This window comes from Nicotiana tabacum, chromosome 17 (genome assembly GCF_000715075.1).
Source record: "Nicotiana tabacum cultivar K326 chromosome 17, ASM71507v2, whole genome shotgun sequence".
NCBI classification, from domain to species: domain Eukaryota; kingdom Viridiplantae; phylum Streptophyta; class Magnoliopsida; order Solanales; family Solanaceae; genus Nicotiana; species Nicotiana tabacum.
Window position 1 is genome coordinate 151,705,173 of NC_134096.1, and position 19,311 is coordinate 151,724,483.

Below are 19,311 nucleotides of genomic sequence, written 5' to 3' on the forward strand. Positions count from 1 at the left end.
GCGAATTAAGAGTCAAATATGAAACTTCGAGGGTTGGGTATTCTAAATTAGCTATGAATTAGCCTAAACAAGGAAATTAACATGAAATCGATATTATGTAATTATAGATTGATTGGAGGAATTTGTACGAATTGCTCGAGGTGAAGCATTTGGTATTTCGGCACGAGTATTGTGAGTAGTAATCTTACTGCAATTTGTGTTTTTATAACTTGCATGATTTACACATGATTTTTAATACGAATATGTTACTGACTATTTTGAGTTGCATGTGGGACAAGTTTTTTACTCGATATGATACCGAAATAGTTATTTGAGATGATTACCGTTATTTTAAATGTTTCCGTTGTCACTAGATCTGTTTTACCGTTACTTGAATTTACTGTTATCGAATGAAATTATATGATTTGATAAGAACCGAAATGCCCTATATTATTTTAAAATATTTTCTACGAGTATATACAGATTACAGAGATAAGTATAAATGAGAGTGGACATTGAAGGATCTCGTAGCTAATGGTGGGTTCGTTAGACCCGGTGCACCTTGTAATTACCGATTACAGTTATAGCCCTCGCTAGTGGGAAGGTAGAACTAGCATACCGTTACCGATTTTCCTCGAGTAGGGACTACCGTTATATTTGACTTCTTGCGAAGAAGTCCACAGTTATACCGATTACATGATCCGTTCATTGAAACCTCCCAAATGTGAATATTGATATTATACAGTGGTTACCGAGCTTATTACTGAACTGTTAATTGTATTATACTACAAGAAAAGCATGATGAGACTAATTATTGTTTATTATTTCTGAAAGGGCATTTTTATAATATTTTCTGGTTAATATACTAGCATGTTTTATAACTTGTCCTCAATAAAAACGGTTGTGGTTAAGTGTTATTATTCACTGAGCTAGAGACTCATTCCCCGCTAATTCATTTTTACAGAGACAACAGTTGACGTGGACGAGGATTTCGTTAATTACAGCGCACAAGTTGATAGTTTTTGGTGAGCCTCGCACTTGTTTGCGTGGGCGGAGATTTTATTTATTGTTATGGCCTTTTCTTTGAACTCTTAGAGTCGCTCCATAGTCATTCTTTTAGCGTCTTGAGTATTCTTTTGTTATTATAGACTTATGTTGAGTATCACGCATTCTTATCAAAGTTGGAGATAAACTAATATTTCTAGCTGTTTAGTGGGTGGACTATTAATGGTAGATATTTATTTTGGTTAATTGATAATGTCATTGTCGTTTGAATTGATATTAGGATGTTTGGTTGTTGATTTGAGATAGGAAAATTTTTGGGATAGTCCAAATACAGGGGAAACTCTGTCTGATTTTCTGTAAAATACTGATGAGGCTTACTTGGGGGCACTTTCTCCTAAGTGCCGGTCATGATCCTAAATTGGGTCGTGACAAAAGATTGTATCAGAGCCCTAGGTTATTCTTGTGACTAATGGAGCACACGTCGGTAGTAGAATCTCAATTATGGTTATGTAGCCGGCCATTCCCATAATCGTGATTCTGCGAGGGCATGATAGTCTTTCTTTCTTATTTCTCGTACGTGTGTGGCGATTAGGGTCATATAATTGAATCTCTCATTACTTAACCTATTAGTGTATGGCTCGGACCAATTACCCTATAATAGAATTTGGCTAGAGGTTCAAACTTCAAAGACGTCAATTTTCGCCATTGGACATGCAGCCATCTCCAAGCAAAGAAATACTACATAAGTAGAATACAAGACCAGTGAAAGATTCATTATTCCATATGAGGTGCTTTCCGGTAAGATACGTAATAGAGTCCATTTCAGAAATTTATACTAGTTCACCACTACATCGATAAAGGAGTGTTATCACAAAAAGGTACTTGCCTCCATGAAAAAAAATTGAGATCTTTATAGATATAATAGATAAACATGAGAAGAATGCGCAACAAAGTAGGGGCTCTAAAGTCCTCATGCACCTTGAAGATATGGGGAACAACAAAATATTCTTAATAAAATTCCTAAAGTTGAAACTACTAAGTTTACTATTTCTGATAATTCAAAGGATCCTTAAAGGTTTTAGTAAAATACTTACCACATTATGAGCTATAGAATATTTCATGAAGAGGTCTATGGAACATGCAACTTTTAGACTAGAGAACATGGTGAATACATGAAATGCTACGGTAAAGATGCCAACAAGAGCAACACAAATAATTTGGGAATAATTTCACTAAAGTGTTTATGAATCACTTCCTTCTTGATAGTTTGTGACATGAACTTGCCTGCTAGATCATTTAAGAAATTGATTTAGACGTTGGGTACACTTACATATAACACCAAACTTTCTCAGCTGGATACGCAAGCAACATCTTAAATTTAGAGGCTTGTTGAAAGGTTGGTTAATTGTTTAAACAAGATAGTAACTGTTTATATGAAGACTTAAACCTATTCTGTAGCAGTTACACTTACCAAAAAGATTGAAAATATGGACATGATAGGCGTGCAAGAACTCACATAAAAAGATCAAGATTAGAATATCTTTTAGTATGGATTTTAATATGAGTCAAAGATTTAAAAAATCAAGAATGTTTTAAGATATTAAGCGATCCTTTTCGGGTTGCCACATCTGTGAAAAAACTTATAGTAGTTAGACATGTGTTTAAAACTTTTAAGATTCAAGTGAAGAGAAATAAGACCTAGTTAACCAAGTTGTACTTGATATGGTTGACTCTAACGTACATATGGATATGGATTAATTATCTTCTTACCATGCTACCCTCGATTACTATGGAAAGACTATTAGATGTAGTGAACTTTAAAAGCTAGTTTTGTCCAAAAAGGGGATTATAGGTTTTAGAGACAAGCAAATTCTATATTTTGAAGACTTAACGGTTATAGAAGAAAGGTTGTTTGGATCTCATAGATATGGTAAGGGGCACAAGAGAAGAAACACTTAGTTTGAGAAAAAAAGAAGTATCATAATGCGAGATTCTCTAATGTATTCCTAAGGATTTACTAGGACTACCTCCAATATGAGAAATGGACTTCGGTATTGAGCTGACACCTGACACACAAACTATATCATATGGCACCAACAGAGTTGAGAGAGCTAATTGAATAATTGAGACACCTACTGGATACAGGTTTTATCATACCGAGTGTTGCACCATGGGTTACACCAATATTGTTTGAAAAAAAATGGATGATTCTTTAAGAATGTGGGCCAATTACAGATAATTAAATAAGATAACAATACACAATAAATATCCCATGTCTTGTATAGATAACTTATTTGATCAGTTACAAGGAGCCATTGATCTTTTCGGTTATCATCAGCTTAGAATAATAAAGGAATATATTTCGATGTTGCCTCTAATACTCGGTACAAACATTACGAGTTACCTGTGATGTCCTTTAGATTGGTCAATGCTCCAATTGCATTGATGTATATAATGAATATGGTGTTCAAAGTTGTTTTTGGAAAAAAAATCATAGTTTTACTTACTATATTCTGGTATATTCTCATACCCGGGAAGAGCACGAGAATTACTTGAAAAGTATGTCAAAGACACTGCAGGAAAATTAACTTTTTTTTTTAAGTTCTTCAATTAGCTGGACTCGATGGTATTCATAGGACACACGGTATCTAAGAATGAAAAATGGTAGATTCTAAGAAGATAGAAACAATTCATAAATGGCCGAGACCCATTTCTCCTACAGAGATTACTTTTGACTTGACAGGCTACTATAGGCATTTGTGTAGGATTTCTCTATAATAGCACTACCACTCACCAAGTTAACATAGAAAATCGCTAAATTTCAGTAGATGGAGAAATGTACAATGAGAAAGCATGTTTGACAATTACACTAATGTTAGCCTTATTCCAATAGGCTCTAAAGGATTCACGATATTATGTGATGCTTCAAGGGTAGGATTAGGATATTTTCTCATACAAAATAGTCGCGTGATAGCCTAAGCTCTAAGGAAATTGAAGAAGCTCAAGTCGTATTATGTCATTCATGATTTGGAGATGGTCATAGTGGTATTTCCTTTTAAGATTTAGAGACGCTATTTATACAAAGAAACCTATGAGATTTATACCTAGCACAAGAGCCTGAAGTACATTTAAAACTAACAGAGATATAAATATTTAGCAATGATGATGGAGGGAACTACTGAAGATATAATTGTACTATTTTGTATTGTCCGGGAAAGATAAATATTATAGCTTATGCAAAAAAAAAACTATGGGTGATTTGGCACATATAGCTCCTGTAGAGATACTTCTGGACGAAGATATGCATAGACTAGAGGGTACACATATTAGATTCAATGTGGAAAAAACAAATTTCAAAAGACATTATTGGCTATTGGCCAAGCCCTATGTGGAGTGTATAAAGGATAGCCAATACGAGGATGAGCAATTGTTTAATTACCGAGATTAGTTTCTAGCTGGTAAAAGCAAGGATATGATTGTTAATAGTGAGGTATTCTCCGACTAAGTAATTAATTATGTGTAGCAAATATATACGGGTTGAGACAAGCTATTCGTGATGGAGCTCACAACTCTAGATACACTGTATATCTTAGATCTATAAGATACACTATGACTATAAAAAAAATTGATTGGTTGGAAAAGAAAGAAAGAAAAATTCGTTAACTTTGTTTCTAACTATTTGATATGTCAGTATGTTAAGGCAAGCACTTGAGACTCACAAGCCCATTAAAATAACTCAAGATTCTGAAGTGGAAACACAATAGAACAATACATAATATGACTAAATTACTCAAACAATTAGAGGTATGATTATATATGGGAAAGTTTTAAATTGACTTACAAAATAGGCACGTTTCTTGCTAGTTAAAACCTCTTATAGTGAGGTAAAATATGCATAGATATACATGAACATAAAATTATCTGACTCAATAGTGCTCTATTGTCCATCCCCTCTAATAGAGGATTACATTCACTTCACAGTTTGAAAACCTTTTCAAGAAATGTTGGGTACACGAGTAGATCTTAGTACTAGTTTTATCGCACGCAAACGCAAAGTCCGAATGTGCTATACAGATCTTGGAGGATATGTTGAAAGATTGTATTCTTGAGTTTGGAGGTAGTTGGGTCGCTTATCTACCTTTAGTTAAATTTGCTTACAATAATAGCTTCCAACCCAGTATTCAAATGGCACCGTACGAAGCATTATATGGTAGAAGATGTCGTTCTCCTATCGGAGGGTTTGAAGCTGGTGAGATTAACTTATTGGGACCCGACTTAGTACAAGAGGCTATTGACAAGGTCCAATTGATCAGACTGCGATTGCTCACAGTTTAAAGTAGACAAAAATTTATGCGGATAAGAGAAGAAAAGACTTAATGTTCAAAACTGGAGACAGAGTATTCATACAGGTATCTCCTATGAAGGGCGTGATGCGATTCGGGAAAAGAGGTAAGTTGAGCCCGAGTTTTAAAGGTCAATATGAAATACTTGATCGAGTGTGAGCTGTGGCAAATCGTTTGGAACTTCCTCCCTAGTTATCTTATGTTTACCCAGTGTTTCATGTCTCCATGCTGGAAAAAAACGTATATCAGACTCCTCCCAAGTGCTTGAAGCATATACTATACCACTCGATGAGAAGTTGTCTTACGAGGAGGAGCCGATGGCTATTGTCGATAGACAACTAAGGAAGTTACAGTAAAAAAAAATTATGTTCGTTAAAGTCATATGGATAAATCATATTGTTGAAGAAGCTACATGGGAGATAGACGATGCTATACGAGTCAAGTATCCTCATTTATTTCAGTCTACAGGTACGTACCTTAGCTAAATCCGGAGACCGAATTTCATAAGGTGGGGAGAATGTAATACTCCTCATTACAAAAAAAAAAGGTAATTAAGTAATTTACCCAACAAAAAAAAAACAAAAAGAAATACAATATAAGATCAAATAGGGGAAAAGCCCTACACTAATAGAAACAAAATAATAAAGGGTCGAAGCCCCTTTCTCTGGCCAAAATCAAAAAGAAAGAAAGGGAAAAGGGTTTCTGCGTAAAACCAAACCACAAGCAAAAAGGGATTTTGACGGGTCAATGGTTAAGGCAAAAATCAAAAATACAGAAGGTGAATTGGGTAAAAATGTCACGACCCAAAATCTAACCATGGTCGTGATAGTGCCTATCGTGTTACAAGGCAAGCCTACTTCCCAAAATATTACTACAAAACCGATTATAAGAATTTAATAAAATATTTATAATATTTGAATTTTTCATAAACTAAATCAACTCTAAATATAATTATAGAAATACAGAAATGAGCCCCAAATATCAGGGTGTCACTAAGTCATGAGCATCTAAAAGTATAAACTAAGATATATAAATTGTCTAACTGTCCAAAAGAAGAAATGACAAAAAGAGTAACAAGGTCCTACGGACGCTAGCAGCTACCTTGCAATCTCCACAGATAGCCGGCTTGAACTTACCGATCGTCGCGCTCTAACTCACCTGGATCTGCACATAAAGTGCAGGGTGTAGTATGAGTACAACCGACTCAATAGTAACTGAAATAACTAAGGAACTGAGCAATAGTGACGGGCTAAGTAAAACAGTCCAATTATTTATTTTCACAATTTAAAAATAAACAGAAATAAACAGGTAAATTCCATAACTCAATAAATTCCACAAAGAAGTTTAACAGATAAATGCAGCAACAACACAAATAAATACAACCTCACATGAGTGTCACTCCATCACTCATCACTCGAACTCAACACTCAACACTCAAAACACTCAACACTCTGCGCTCACTGGGTGTGTACAGACTCCGTAGGGGCTCCCAAAGCCCAAGCGCTAAGCACGAACAACTCACGTGCCATCATATCAATACCTGGATCCGCACGGTCAACTCACGCACTATGGTATCAATACCTGGACCCGCACGGTCAACTCACGTGCTACGCGGACAACTCACGCGCTATGGTATTAATATCCTCACAACCAGGCCCTCGGCCTCACTCAATCATGTACCTCACTAGCCTCACCATCATCAACAAATAAGGGAACGCAACCCACATCAAGTATCACATCATATTAGCAAATAATAGAGACTAAAGTAAACATGTACAATAATTTCTATGACTAAGTACAAATAATGTGAGCATGAATAAAGCCTAAGCATGATCCCTAACATGAAGGCAAACAAGTTCAACAACAAATAAACACATAATCACAGATAATAGCCATTAGGCCTCACAGCCTCACGGGACGGACCGAGTCTCAATCCCTCGCGGTGCACACCCATACGCTCGTCACCTAGCATGGGTATCACTTCCAAACAATCACGTGATGTCAAATCTCCGGGTTTATACCCTCAGAGCCAAAGTTAAAATTGTTACTTACCTTAACAGCGTAAAAATTCTACTCCGAGATGCCCTCGTCTCTGGACTCGGTCTCCAAATGCTCTGAATCTATTCACAATCAGTACAACACCATCAATACGTGCTAATGGAATGAATTCCACAAGAAAAGCTACAAAATTAGACCAAAACCCAAAATTGGCTCAAACCTGGCCCCGACAAAATTTACAAAACTAGAAAGCCTATTCACTCACGAGTCTAACCATACTAAATTCATCAAAATCCTACATCGTTTGATCCTTCAAATCCTTAAATTACTTCTCCAAAAATCCCAAGCCCTAACCCCTCATTTTCACTAATTACAATGACTAAATAACGGAAAATCACCATCTATACAAGTATTAGGGCTCAAGCAACTTACCTCACTGATAGCCCTTGAATCACCCTTCACAAATCACTCCCAAATTCGCGAAGGGTTCTATTTATGGTTTCTGCCCAAGTTTTTCACACTTGCGGGCTATTTTTCCGCGCCTGCGGGACCGCATATGTGGTCAAGGCACCGCATCCGCGAACTTCACTTAATTCCCCAGCTTTCGCACCTACTCTCCAGGCCTCGCACATGCGGGCTCGCAGGTGCGGCCAAATCCTTCGCGCCTGCGCTCCAGCCTTGGCCTCACATTTTTCGCATGTGTGCAGCAAATTCTCGCGCATGCGCTTTTCCTCCGTTTTTGCAAAGCCTGCCCAACATCTCCCTTTTCGCATCTGCGCCCCAGGTTTTGCACCTGCGGGCTCGCAGATGCGATCTCCAACTCGCACATGCGCAACCTACCTAGCCCAGCATTGCCCGCACCTGCGAACTCCCCACGCGCACCAGCGGCCTCGTACCTGCGACTCTTTCTTCCGCAGGTGCGAAAATAGCAGTAGCAGCAGCTTTAACTGCATTTTCTAACTTCGACAAATCCGTTAACCACTCGAAATCACCCCGAGGCCCTCGGGACCTCAACCAAAAATACCAACAAGTCATATATTAACATACCAACTTAGTCGAACCTTTGAATCACTCAAAACAATATCAAATCATTAAATTACCCTCGGATTCAAGCCTAAGAACTTCTAAATTTCCAAATTAGGCAACCGATGCCAAAACTAAACAAACCACGTCCGAATGACCTCAAATTTTGCACACACATCACAAATAACACTATGAACCTACTCCAACTTTCGGAATTCCATTCCGACCCCGATATCAAATTTTCCACTGCCGACCGAAATCTCTAAATTTCCAATTTCGCCAATTCAAGCCTAATTCTACCACGGACCTCCAAATCATATTACAGATGTCACTCCTAAGTCAAAAATCACCTAACGGAGCTAACAGAACCATCAGAATTCAAATCCGAGATCGTTTACACATAGGTCAATATCTAGTTGACTTTTCCAACTTAAGTTTCTACTTAAGAGACTAAGTGTCTCAATTCACTCTGAAACTACTCCGGTTCCGAACCAACTAACTCGATATAATATAATATAGCTAAATAACACAAAAGGAAGTAGAAATGGGGGAAACGAGGCTATAACTCTCGAAACGACCGGCCGGATCGTTACATCCTCCCCCTCTTAAACATACGTTCGTCGTCGAACGAGTCTAACAGAAGAACATACCTGAAATCACAGCACCTAAAGAAATAGCGTCTGGCCTGGCTGGGAGGGCATAGAAACGGGCCTGACCACCCCCTGATCTGCCTCCCCCTCTCGGGCGACCCATAGCTGACTAGGCTCCGCCCCTAGCTGGCTAAACTCCACCCCTAGCTGGGTGGGTGGGTGGTGGAGGAACTGGTGCTGGTGCCGTTGGCCGAGTACTCCGCTTTGGAGTTCCACCCAACATCCTATGGAAATATCTCGCAATGTGACCAAAATCCCCGCTCGAAACAACCCCTCTTCTGACGAAACTGCTGCTCCTGATGACCAAAAGAATTACCCGATGATACCTGAGCGGGCGGGTCATAATGAGAACCCTGTGCTGGCAATGCACTGAATGATGACTGACTCTACTGAAACTGGCCCTGCTAAAACTGACCTCCCTGAGGAGCACCACTGAAACCACCCTAACCACGAGGCCTCTTAGCCTCCCTCTCAGCCCTCTCATGACCTCGAACCATCTCAATTTGTCGAGCAATGTCGACAACCTCATCAAAGGTAACCCAGATACTTTCTCCTGGTCATAAGCAATCAAAGCTGAAAACCGAGGCCATCTATAAACCTCCTGATCCTCTCTCGGTCTGTGGGAACCAACCAGACCGCATGACGAGCTAACTCGGAGAACCGCATCTCATACTGTGTAACAGACATCTCACCCTGGCGAAGCTTTTCAAACTGCATGCGCAGCTCCTCTCTGCGGGACTCGTATACAAACTTCTCCAAAAAGAGAACGGAGAACTGCTGCCAAGTAAGGGGTGCTGCGCCAACAGGCCTACGCCTCTCGTAAGTCTCCTACCATCTGAGTGCAGCCCCAGAAAATTGAAATGTAGTGAATGAGACCCTACAAGTCTCCAGAATACCAGCAGTACGGAGTATCCTCTGACACCTGTCCAAGAAGTCTTGAGCGTCCTCTCTCTCTGTGCCACTGAGAGGTGGCGGCTGGAGTCTCCCAAACCTCTCCAATTTATGCTGATCATCCTCATGCATAGCAGGAACCACATAATACTGTGTAGCTGCAACCGGCTAGGCTGGTGGTGCCTCCGGTGTCTGAAGTCTCTGAACAACCTACTCGGGTGTGCGAGCGACGGGAGTCTGAGTGCCTCCTCCAGCTTGAGAAATAGTTGCGGCCGTCGAGATAGAGACCGCCTGAGCAAGGCCGGTACATGCTGTCAGAATCTGAGCTAGGGCCTCCTGAAGGCCTGGAATCATAATAGGCACAGGTGGTGCCTGGGCTGGTGCTGCCGGAACCTCTACCTCTCGGGACCCGGTCCTGAGCGGGGATAACTGGGGGATCTGTAGGTGCTGCCCCAACTGCTGCGCTGGCGATGACTCCGCCCCTACCACAGCCTCTACCGCTGACCGAACTGGTGGCTGTCCCTCTCGACTGGTAGCATGAGTCCTCACCATCTGTGAGAGAATGAAATACAGATGTTTAGTTACTAGAATACACATAACGCATGATAAGAATCCAAGAATGTGAAATTTTCCTAAAGGTTTTGCAGCCTCTCGAAGATAAGTACAGACGTCTCCGTACCGATCCGCAAGACTCTACTAAACCCGCTCATGACTCGTGAGACCTATGTAACCTAGGCTTTGATACCAACTTGTCACGACCCAAAATCTAACCATGGTCGTGATAGCGCCTATCGTGTTACAAGGCAAGCTACTTCCCAAAATATTACTACTAAACCGTTATAAGAATTTAATAAAACATTTCCAATATTTGAATTTTTCATAAACTAAATCAACTCTAAATATAATTATAGAAATACGAAAACGAGCCCCAAACATCGGGGTGTCACTAAGTCATGAGCGTCTAAAATTATAAACTAAGATATATAAACTATCTAACTGTCCAAAAGAAGAAATGACAAAAGGAGTAACAAGGTCCTGCAGACGCTAGCAGCTACCTTGCAATCTCCACAGATAGCCGGCCTGAACTCAACGATCTCCGCGCTCTAACTCACCTAGATCTGCACATAAAGTGCATGGTGTAGAATGAGTACAACCGACTCAGTAGTAACTGAAATAACTAAGGAACTCAGCAATAGTGACGAGCTAAGTAAAACAGTCCAATTATTTATTTTCACAATTTAAAAATAAACAGAAATAAACAAGTAAATTCCATAACTCAGTAAATGCCACAAATAAGTTTAACAGATAAATGCAGCAACAACACAAATAAATACAACCTCACAGCAGTGTCACTCTATCACTCATCACTCGCACTCAACACTCAACACTCAAAACACTCAACACTCTGCGCTCACTGGGGGTGTGTACAGACACCGGAGGGGCTCCCAAAGCCTAAGCGCTAAGCACAGATAACTCACGTGCCATCATATCAATACCTGGATCTACACGGTCAACTCACGTGCTACACAGACAAATCACACGCTATAATATCAATACCTGAACCCGCACGGTCAATTCACGTGCTACGCGGACAACTCACGCGCTATGGTATTAATATCCTCACAACCAGGCCCTCGGCCTCACTCAATCATGTACCTCACTAGCCTCACCATCATCAACAAATAAGGGAACACAACCCACATCAAGTATCACATCATATTAGCAAATAATAGAGATTGAGGTAAACATGTACAATAAATTCTATGACAGAGTACAAATAATGAGAGCATGAATAAAGCCTAAGCATGATCTCTAACATGAAGGCAAACAGGTTCAACAATAAATAAACACATAACCACAGATAATAGCCATTAGGCCTTACATCCTCACGGGACGGACCAAGTCTCAATCCCTCGCGGTGCACACCCACACGCTCGTCACTTAGCGTGGGTATCACTTCCAAACAATCATATGATGTCAAATCTCCGGGTTTATACTCTCAAAGCCAAAGTTAAAACTGTTACTTACCTTAACAACGTAAAAATCCTACTCCGAGATGCCCTCGTCTCTGGACTCGGTCTCCAAATGCTCCGAATCTATTCACAATTAGTACAACACCATCAATACGCGCTAATGGAATGAATTCCATAAGAAAAGCTACAAAATTAGACCAAAACCCGAAATTGGCTCAAATCTGGCCCCCGAGCCCACATCTCGAAATCCGACAAAATTTACAAAACTAGAAAGCCTATTTACTCACGAGTCTAACCATAATAAATTCATCAAAATCTGACATCGTTTGGTCCTTCAAATCCTTAAATAACTTCTCCAAAAATCCCAAGCCCTAACCCCTCATTTTCACTAATTACAATGACTAAACAACGGAAAATCACCATATATAAAAGTATTAGGGCTCAAGCAACTTACCTCACTCATAGACCTTGAATCACCCTTCATAAATCACTCCCCAAAGCTCTACAAACCAACTTGAAAATGGTGGAAATGAACCAAATTCGCGAAGGGTTCTATTTATGGTTTCTGCCCAGATTTTTCACACTTGCGGGCTCTTTTTCCGCGTATGCGGGACCGCACCTGTGGTCAAGGCGCCGCATCCGCGAACTCCACTTAATTACCCAGCTTCCACATCTGCGCTCCAGGCCTCGCATATGCGGGCTCGCAGGTGCGGCCAAATCCTTTGCGCCTGCGCTCCAGCCTTGGCCTCACATTTTCCCACATCTGTGCAGCAAATTCTCGCGCCTGCGAAAGCGCACCTGCGCTTTTCCTCTGCTTCTGCTAAGCCTGCCCAGCATCTCCCTATTCGTATCTGCGCCCCAGGTTTCGCACCTGCGGGCTCGCAGATGCGACCTCCAACTCGCACATGTGCAACCTGCCTAGCCCAGCATTACCCGCACCTGCGAACTCCCCACGCGCACCAGCGGTCTCGCACCTGCGACTCTTTCTTCCGTAGGTTCGAAAATAGCAGTAGCAACAGCTTTAGCTGCATTTTCCAACTTTGACAAATTCGTTAACCACCCAGAATCACCATGAGGCCTTCGTGACCTCAACCAAGAATACCAATAAGTCATATATCAACATACCAACTTAGTTGAATCTTTGAATCACTCAAAACAACATCAAATCATCAAATTACACTCGGATTTAAGCCTAAGGACTTCTGAATTTCCAAATTCGGCAACCGATGCCGAAACCAACCAAACCATATCCGAATGACTTTAAATTTTTCACACACATCACAAATGACACTATGAACCTACTCCAACTTCCGGAATTCCATTCCGACCCCGACATCAAATTTTCCACTGCCAACCGAAATCGCTAAATTTTTAATTTCGCCAATTCAAGCCTAATTCTACCATGGACCTCCAAATCACATTTCGGACGCACTCCTAAGTTCAAAATTACCTAACGGATCTAACGGAACCATCAGAATTCAAATCCGAGATCATTTACACATAGGTCAATATCCGGTTGACTTTTTCAACTTAAGTTTCTACTTAAGAGAAGTGTCTCAATTCACTCTGAAACCACTCCGGTCCCGAACCAACTAATCCGATATAATATAATATAGCTGAATAACATAAAAAAAGTAGAAATGGAGAAAACGGAGCTATAAATCTCGAAACGACCGGCCGGGTCGTTACAAAAAAGCTCGGTGCCGCAAAAGAAGCCACATCCAGCCATTATTTGTTCAAATCTTAAGGTACTGTATTCCACAAATTTGAGAATATATTTTAATGGTTAGAGTTAAATAAGGAGATTGGCAAAAGTTAGTGAAACATGAAAGATATGTATAATTTTTGTTAATCTTTAGCAATCTGTTGAGGAATCTTAAGCACTAATTGTGTCTTACGGGTATTACTTGAGCTTCTTCTTCTGGTAGATTTTAATTTCGATTCTCATGATTGGAAGATTCTACAGAGTAATAGAAATTACACTAGTTCATTCACGCAATTGAGAATTTTCTTCCTAAAGAATCAATAAAACTTTATGAATTTGGATTAATAAATTATATGAATAGGTTGGAGTTGATAGATTAGTAATTACTCATATGTGGGTAAATATAATTCGGCGAATTAAGAGTCAAATATGAAACTTCGAGGGTTGGGTATTCTAAATTAGCTATGAATTAGCCTAAACAAGAAAATTAACATAAGATCGATATTATGTAATTATAGATTGATTAGAGGAATTTGTACGAATTGTTCGAGGTGAAGCATTTGGTATTTCGGCACGAGTATTGTGAGTAGTAATCTTACTGCAATTTGTGTTTTCATAACTTGCATGATTTACACATGATTTTTAATATGAATATGTTACCGATTATTTTGAGTTGCATGTGGGACAAGTCTTTTACTCGATATGATACCGAAATAGTTATTCGAGATGATTACCGTTGTTTTAAATATTTCCGTTGTCACTAGATCTGTTTTACCATTACTTGAATTTACTGTTATCGAAATGAAATTATATGATTTGATAAGAATCGAAATGCCCTATATTGTTTTAAAATATTTTCTACGAATATATACGGATTACAAAGATAAGTATAAATGGGAGTAGACATTGAAGGATCCCGTGGCTAACGACGGGTTCGTTAGACCTGGTGCACCTTGTAATTTCCGATTACCGTTGTAGCCCTCGCTAGTGGAAAAGTAAAACTAGCATACTGTTACCGATTTCGCTCAAGTAGGGACTACCGATATATTTGACTTCTTGCGAATAACTCCACAGTTATACCGATTACATGATCCGTTCATTGAAACCTCCCAAAACATGAATATTAATATTACACAGTTTTTACCGAGCTTATTACCGAATTTTCAATTGATTTATATTACATGAAAACCCGATGAGACTGATTACTGTTTATTATTTCTGAAAGGGCATTTTTATGATATTTTCTATTTAATATACTAGCATGTTTTGTGACTTGTCCCCAATAAAAATGGTTGTGGTTAAGTGTTATTATTCACTGAGCTAGCGACTCATTCCCCACTAATTTATTTTTACAGAGACAACAGTTGACGCGGGCGAGGATTTCGTTAATTACAGCGCACATATTGATAGTTTTTGGTGAGCCTCGCACTTGTTTGCGTGAGCGGAGATTTTATTTATTGTTATGGCCTTTTCTTTGAACTCTTAGAGTCGCTCCATAGTCATTCTTTTAGTGTCTTGAGTATTCTTTTGTTATTATAGACTTATGTTGAGTATTACGCATTCTTATCAAAGTTGGAGATAAAATAATATTTCTAGTTGTTTAATGGGTGGACTATTAATGGTAGATATTTGTTTTGGTTAATTGATAAAGTCATTGTCATTTGAATTGATATTAGGATGTTTGGTTGTTGATTTGAGACAGGGAAATTTTTGGGATAGTCTAAATACAGGGGAAACTCTGTCCGATTTTCTGTAAAATACTAATGAGGCTTACTTGGGGGCACTTGCTCCTAAGTGCCGGTCATCATCCTAAATTGGGTCGTGACAAAAGATCTCATTAGAACCCCAGATATAAAGAAAGGAGAAGAAGATTACCCTCAAAAACCAAAGTCTTGAAAACAGGTAATCCAAAGTCGAACTCGAACCAAGAGGTTCAAAATCTCTCTCAAGAGTTTTTTTAAGTCAAAATATGCTCCGCTCCTAATGAAATAACCCTAGGCTACTATAAATACCCAATGGGTAAAATAGAAAAAGTTTCAAAGTTAATTTTTCAAAAAATCTCGCTAGGCCAAACCGTAGCCCCAACCGTAACCCCAACCGTAACACACATCTGAACCGTGACGAATTTCAGAACCTTATTTTCTTCATCTCTTCAGGCCCCTCTTGAGCCGTAGCCAACGGTTGGTGAAACCGTGTCACACAGTTTGAATTGGGGTCTTGATTTTTCAATTCTCAAGACTCTAAACATGGTATTCTTTGCATGAATCCTCCAAGTAACTCTCCAAACAACTCCTAGTCAATTGTTGAAGATCATACAACTCCTTAGCATGTATCCCTTAGACGTTCTTGGACTTGGAGCAGGTCAACGGTCACCAAATAATTTAGGGCCATTCTCAATATTCTCCATTTTGCCCGGACTATCCAAGATCATATATATATATATATATATATATATATATATATATATATATATATATATATATATATATATATATAATAATAAAATGGTATTGATATATTTGAATAATAAAAAAGAGAAGACCGCCTACCATAATCTGTTGTCCGCCTACCATAACCCTCCTCATCTATTTGAGCTTGGGATAGTAAATGTGAGCAATCTCGCATAAAATAAGCTTATTTGTAATTGAGGCATCGTTATTATTGTATAGCTATATAATAAAAGGAGCTTTGTCAAGTTGAAACATTAATTGGAAATGAACATATGCTTACACTTTTTCGTCTACGAGAATTCAAAAATATATATATACATGTGTTTTTCAACATTAGCCAACCCTAGCTCTATCTACATATCATCGGTTTACTTTTGGGGATCGAGGCCATAGGGAGAAGATTATTGAAGAAAATGCAGTAAGTTGCAAAAGAATTGCTGCAAAAATAGCTGAAAATGCTCCAATACTTATGTTCATGGCTCAAAATACCTAAAAATGTACGATTTAGGGACATCCGAACTGGGATGATAAAAAGTGAATGGCCTAAAATTTCAGTTAAATATATTGAATTTGCTCTCAACTTCGAAGAGATGATGCAGTTTTGGCCAACTCCCGAAGTGGTTTATCTGTGGATCGAATCAAATTGTATACAAATGCTCCGGCTAGTGTTCCGATGATTGGACCAACTATATACACCCAAAGACCTGTATAAACATGCTTCACTATTGCTGGACCAATGCTTCTTGCTGGATTCATTGATGCTCCTGAAATTGGCCTGCATTTTCAACTTGATTTGATTACATTTTAGACAAAGAAATTGAAGGTTAACAAATTTACTAAGTGAAACAATTAGTATACCCTGCTACAAAGACATTCAAAGTTATGGTCATTCCCACAGCTATTCCAGCAACCTGTCCAATCTGCAAGAGTAACAAAAGGTAAAAAAATAATAATAAAAAAATAAATCAATTTTTTTTCAGAAAGAAAAGATATATAATTAATTTATGAATTGTAAATTAAAAAAAAGTAGAAACTTACTGCTCTATCATCTGTAGCAACGCCAGAAATGACAAACATGAGAAGGAAAGAAATGATGATTTCGATAGCAAGTGATTGGCCATTAGATTCAACTGGAACAGTACCAAAATAAGCTTGAGGAGTTACGTCAAACAATAGAGCCAGAGTTCCACTGGCCAAAATCGAACCCATTAGTTGAGCTATTATGTACAAAGGTACCTGCATCACATATTAGACTTGTATTTTAACATCATTTGTAAAACACATTAGAAATATACACGTTGTATATAACATCATTTGCAACACGTTTTAATTGTTGATTTGATGCTTTTTTTTCGTGTGTGGTTAGGAGAAAATAAAAAATTTCGGTTAGGAGATTTGAAGCTTCAGTTTAACATTTTAAACTTGGGTCCACAAAATCACTCTTTTACACTCGTTGTATCTTTTTCCTTCCTCGATATCTGCTAGCTCTATTATGAACAATTTAAAACAAATAATTATCACAGATGATATATTGTCCTACACTTCTAGGACTTGGTGATGCTGAAAGGTTAAGGATTTTTTAGAAAAATATTTACCCCTGCGTATTTTATCATTAATATATTTGATAGCCTTGAATAATGTGCTGTTTATGGATCTTATTATATTCCGAAAAAATCTCTCCTTTTTGTGAAAGTTACTCATAGTGTAATTTTAATACTAATACTAGCTAGTAGTAAGCTACCAAATTACAATTTTAATTCTTGAAATTTACTAGGATATCTTATATGCACCCAACACCGCAAGAGTTGACTGAGTTGGTTGAGTGAGTGGTTTCCCACATGAGAGACTTGTGATCGATTTTTCTCACCAGCAGCCTTCTCAGTCAGAGCTCCTCACACAGGATTTGCCTTGATGCGCGTGATTTACATCTCTTGTGTGGTTTGCGAGCTATTGCACAATGAAAAGGTTATCCACTGCGCACCCAAAGGGTAGCGGTTGCGAGTTTAATTTTTTAATAAAAAAACTTATATGCACTCATAGTATAATGACTTTTACAATACCAATATAGTTTAATATGGTGTAGATGATAATTAAGAGTGTAAGTAACTACTACAGTGTAAAAAAAAAAGTTATGTTGAACGAACTATCCAAAATGCTATCGCACTAATATTAGATCTTTCAAAAAATACACTATTTTTTGAGAATCTGATGCACCTACGATATTTTCGAAAAATTCGAGCAACGTAGAAAAGAAGTACATACTTGTTTCCATGGGAAGCGGCCGAAGATGGTGAAAGTAATAGTGACAGCAGGGTTAAAATGAGCTCCTGATATATGTCCCACGGTGTAAACCATCACCATCACGATTAGACCCCATGTTACACATATCCCTGGAAACGTAACGCTCCCATAGATCTTATTCACAGCAACTGATCCACACCCTGCAAATATTACAAAGTACGTTCCTATAGCCTCCGCTATCAACTGCAAAGTCAAACACAACTCGATCCATCAAATTAAATAATTTTAGGTGTTTTAATTGTACGTAATTAAGTTTACCTTTTGTGCGATGACAACGACAGTAAGTGATGAACAAAATCCGACATTGGAATCGGACTGGGAGGCTGAATGGGTAATATTGCCTTCTTCCATCTGGGAGATTTCTTCTTCTCGATTACCATCCTTCTTTGCCATTGTTCTTAATTCAAAGAGTTGAAAAGTTAGGAAGATACAAGGGTTTTTTTCTTCAGGATGTCTGCCAAAAGGCTTATTTGATGATAATAATAGTACTTAGATTTAAATATGATAGGTTTTGCTTTAGATTACCTAAATAAGGATAAGATTCATAGTTGGAGAGTTTTTTGGAGGGTGGAGTTTTACAAAATGCTGACTAATCTCGTATTTGATAGTTATCTAGTTAATGGTGCAAATTCAAAGGGATATTACGGATTGGAGTTAATTTTCACCTTATTAATATTGAAATATCGGATATAGTGCAAATTCAAAGGGATATTACGGATTGGAGTTTGCAGCTTATCACTAATATTGAAACTCCATCCTGCACTATCGAGCAAAACTCCTCCCCTCTACTCAGTACTATCTCTTCCCCAACTATAAATACATTCTCACCTGATTAAAAAGAAAAGAAAAGATATGTAGGATTTTTACGGTTTATTAGGAATATCGTGGAGAATGTTGAAGGTTTCAAACTTTGAATCAGTAATACTATTTCCCGTGAATATCTGAATTTTTGCATGGTTGTATTTACTTTTTCTTATTCGAATTTTCAGATAA

The 19,311-nt window shown here is 38.4% G+C and overlaps 1 protein-coding gene across 1 annotated transcript; it reads right to left on the minus strand.

Moving 5' to 3' along the window:
• Positions 1-16,463: 16,463 nt before the first annotated feature.
• On the minus strand, positions 16,464-19,092 carry LOC107777758 (putative aquaporin NIP-type). Its single transcript, XM_016597887.2, has 5 exons — positions 18,577-19,092; positions 18,280-18,501; positions 17,056-17,253; positions 16,876-16,937; positions 16,464-16,792 (listed from the first exon to the last, which is right to left on the minus strand). Exons 1-5 carry the CDS (start codon positions 18,709-18,711, stop codon positions 16,594-16,596), a joined length of 816 nt encoding a protein of 271 aa, XP_016453373.1. The 5' UTR covers positions 18,712-19,092; the 3' UTR covers positions 16,464-16,593.
• Between the last annotated feature and the right edge of the window lie 219 nt (positions 19,093-19,311).

What these genes read in the sequence shown, in the direction of transcription:
- LOC107777758 (XM_016597887.2), bottom strand. Translation starts at nt 18,711, where the DNA reads ATGGCAAAGAAGGATGGTAATCGAGAAGAAGAAATCTCCCAGATGGAA. An exon ending in TCGTTGTCATCGCACAAAAG is followed by an intron (nt 18,502 to 18,576) that starts GTAAACTTAATT and finishes TTGACTTTGCAG; the next exon opens with TTGATAGCGGAGGCTATAGG. An exon ending in TTGCTACAGATGATAGAGCA is followed by an intron (nt 16,938 to 17,055) that starts GTAAGTTTCTAC and finishes TTACTCTTGCAG; the next exon opens with ATTGGACAGGTTGCTGGAAT.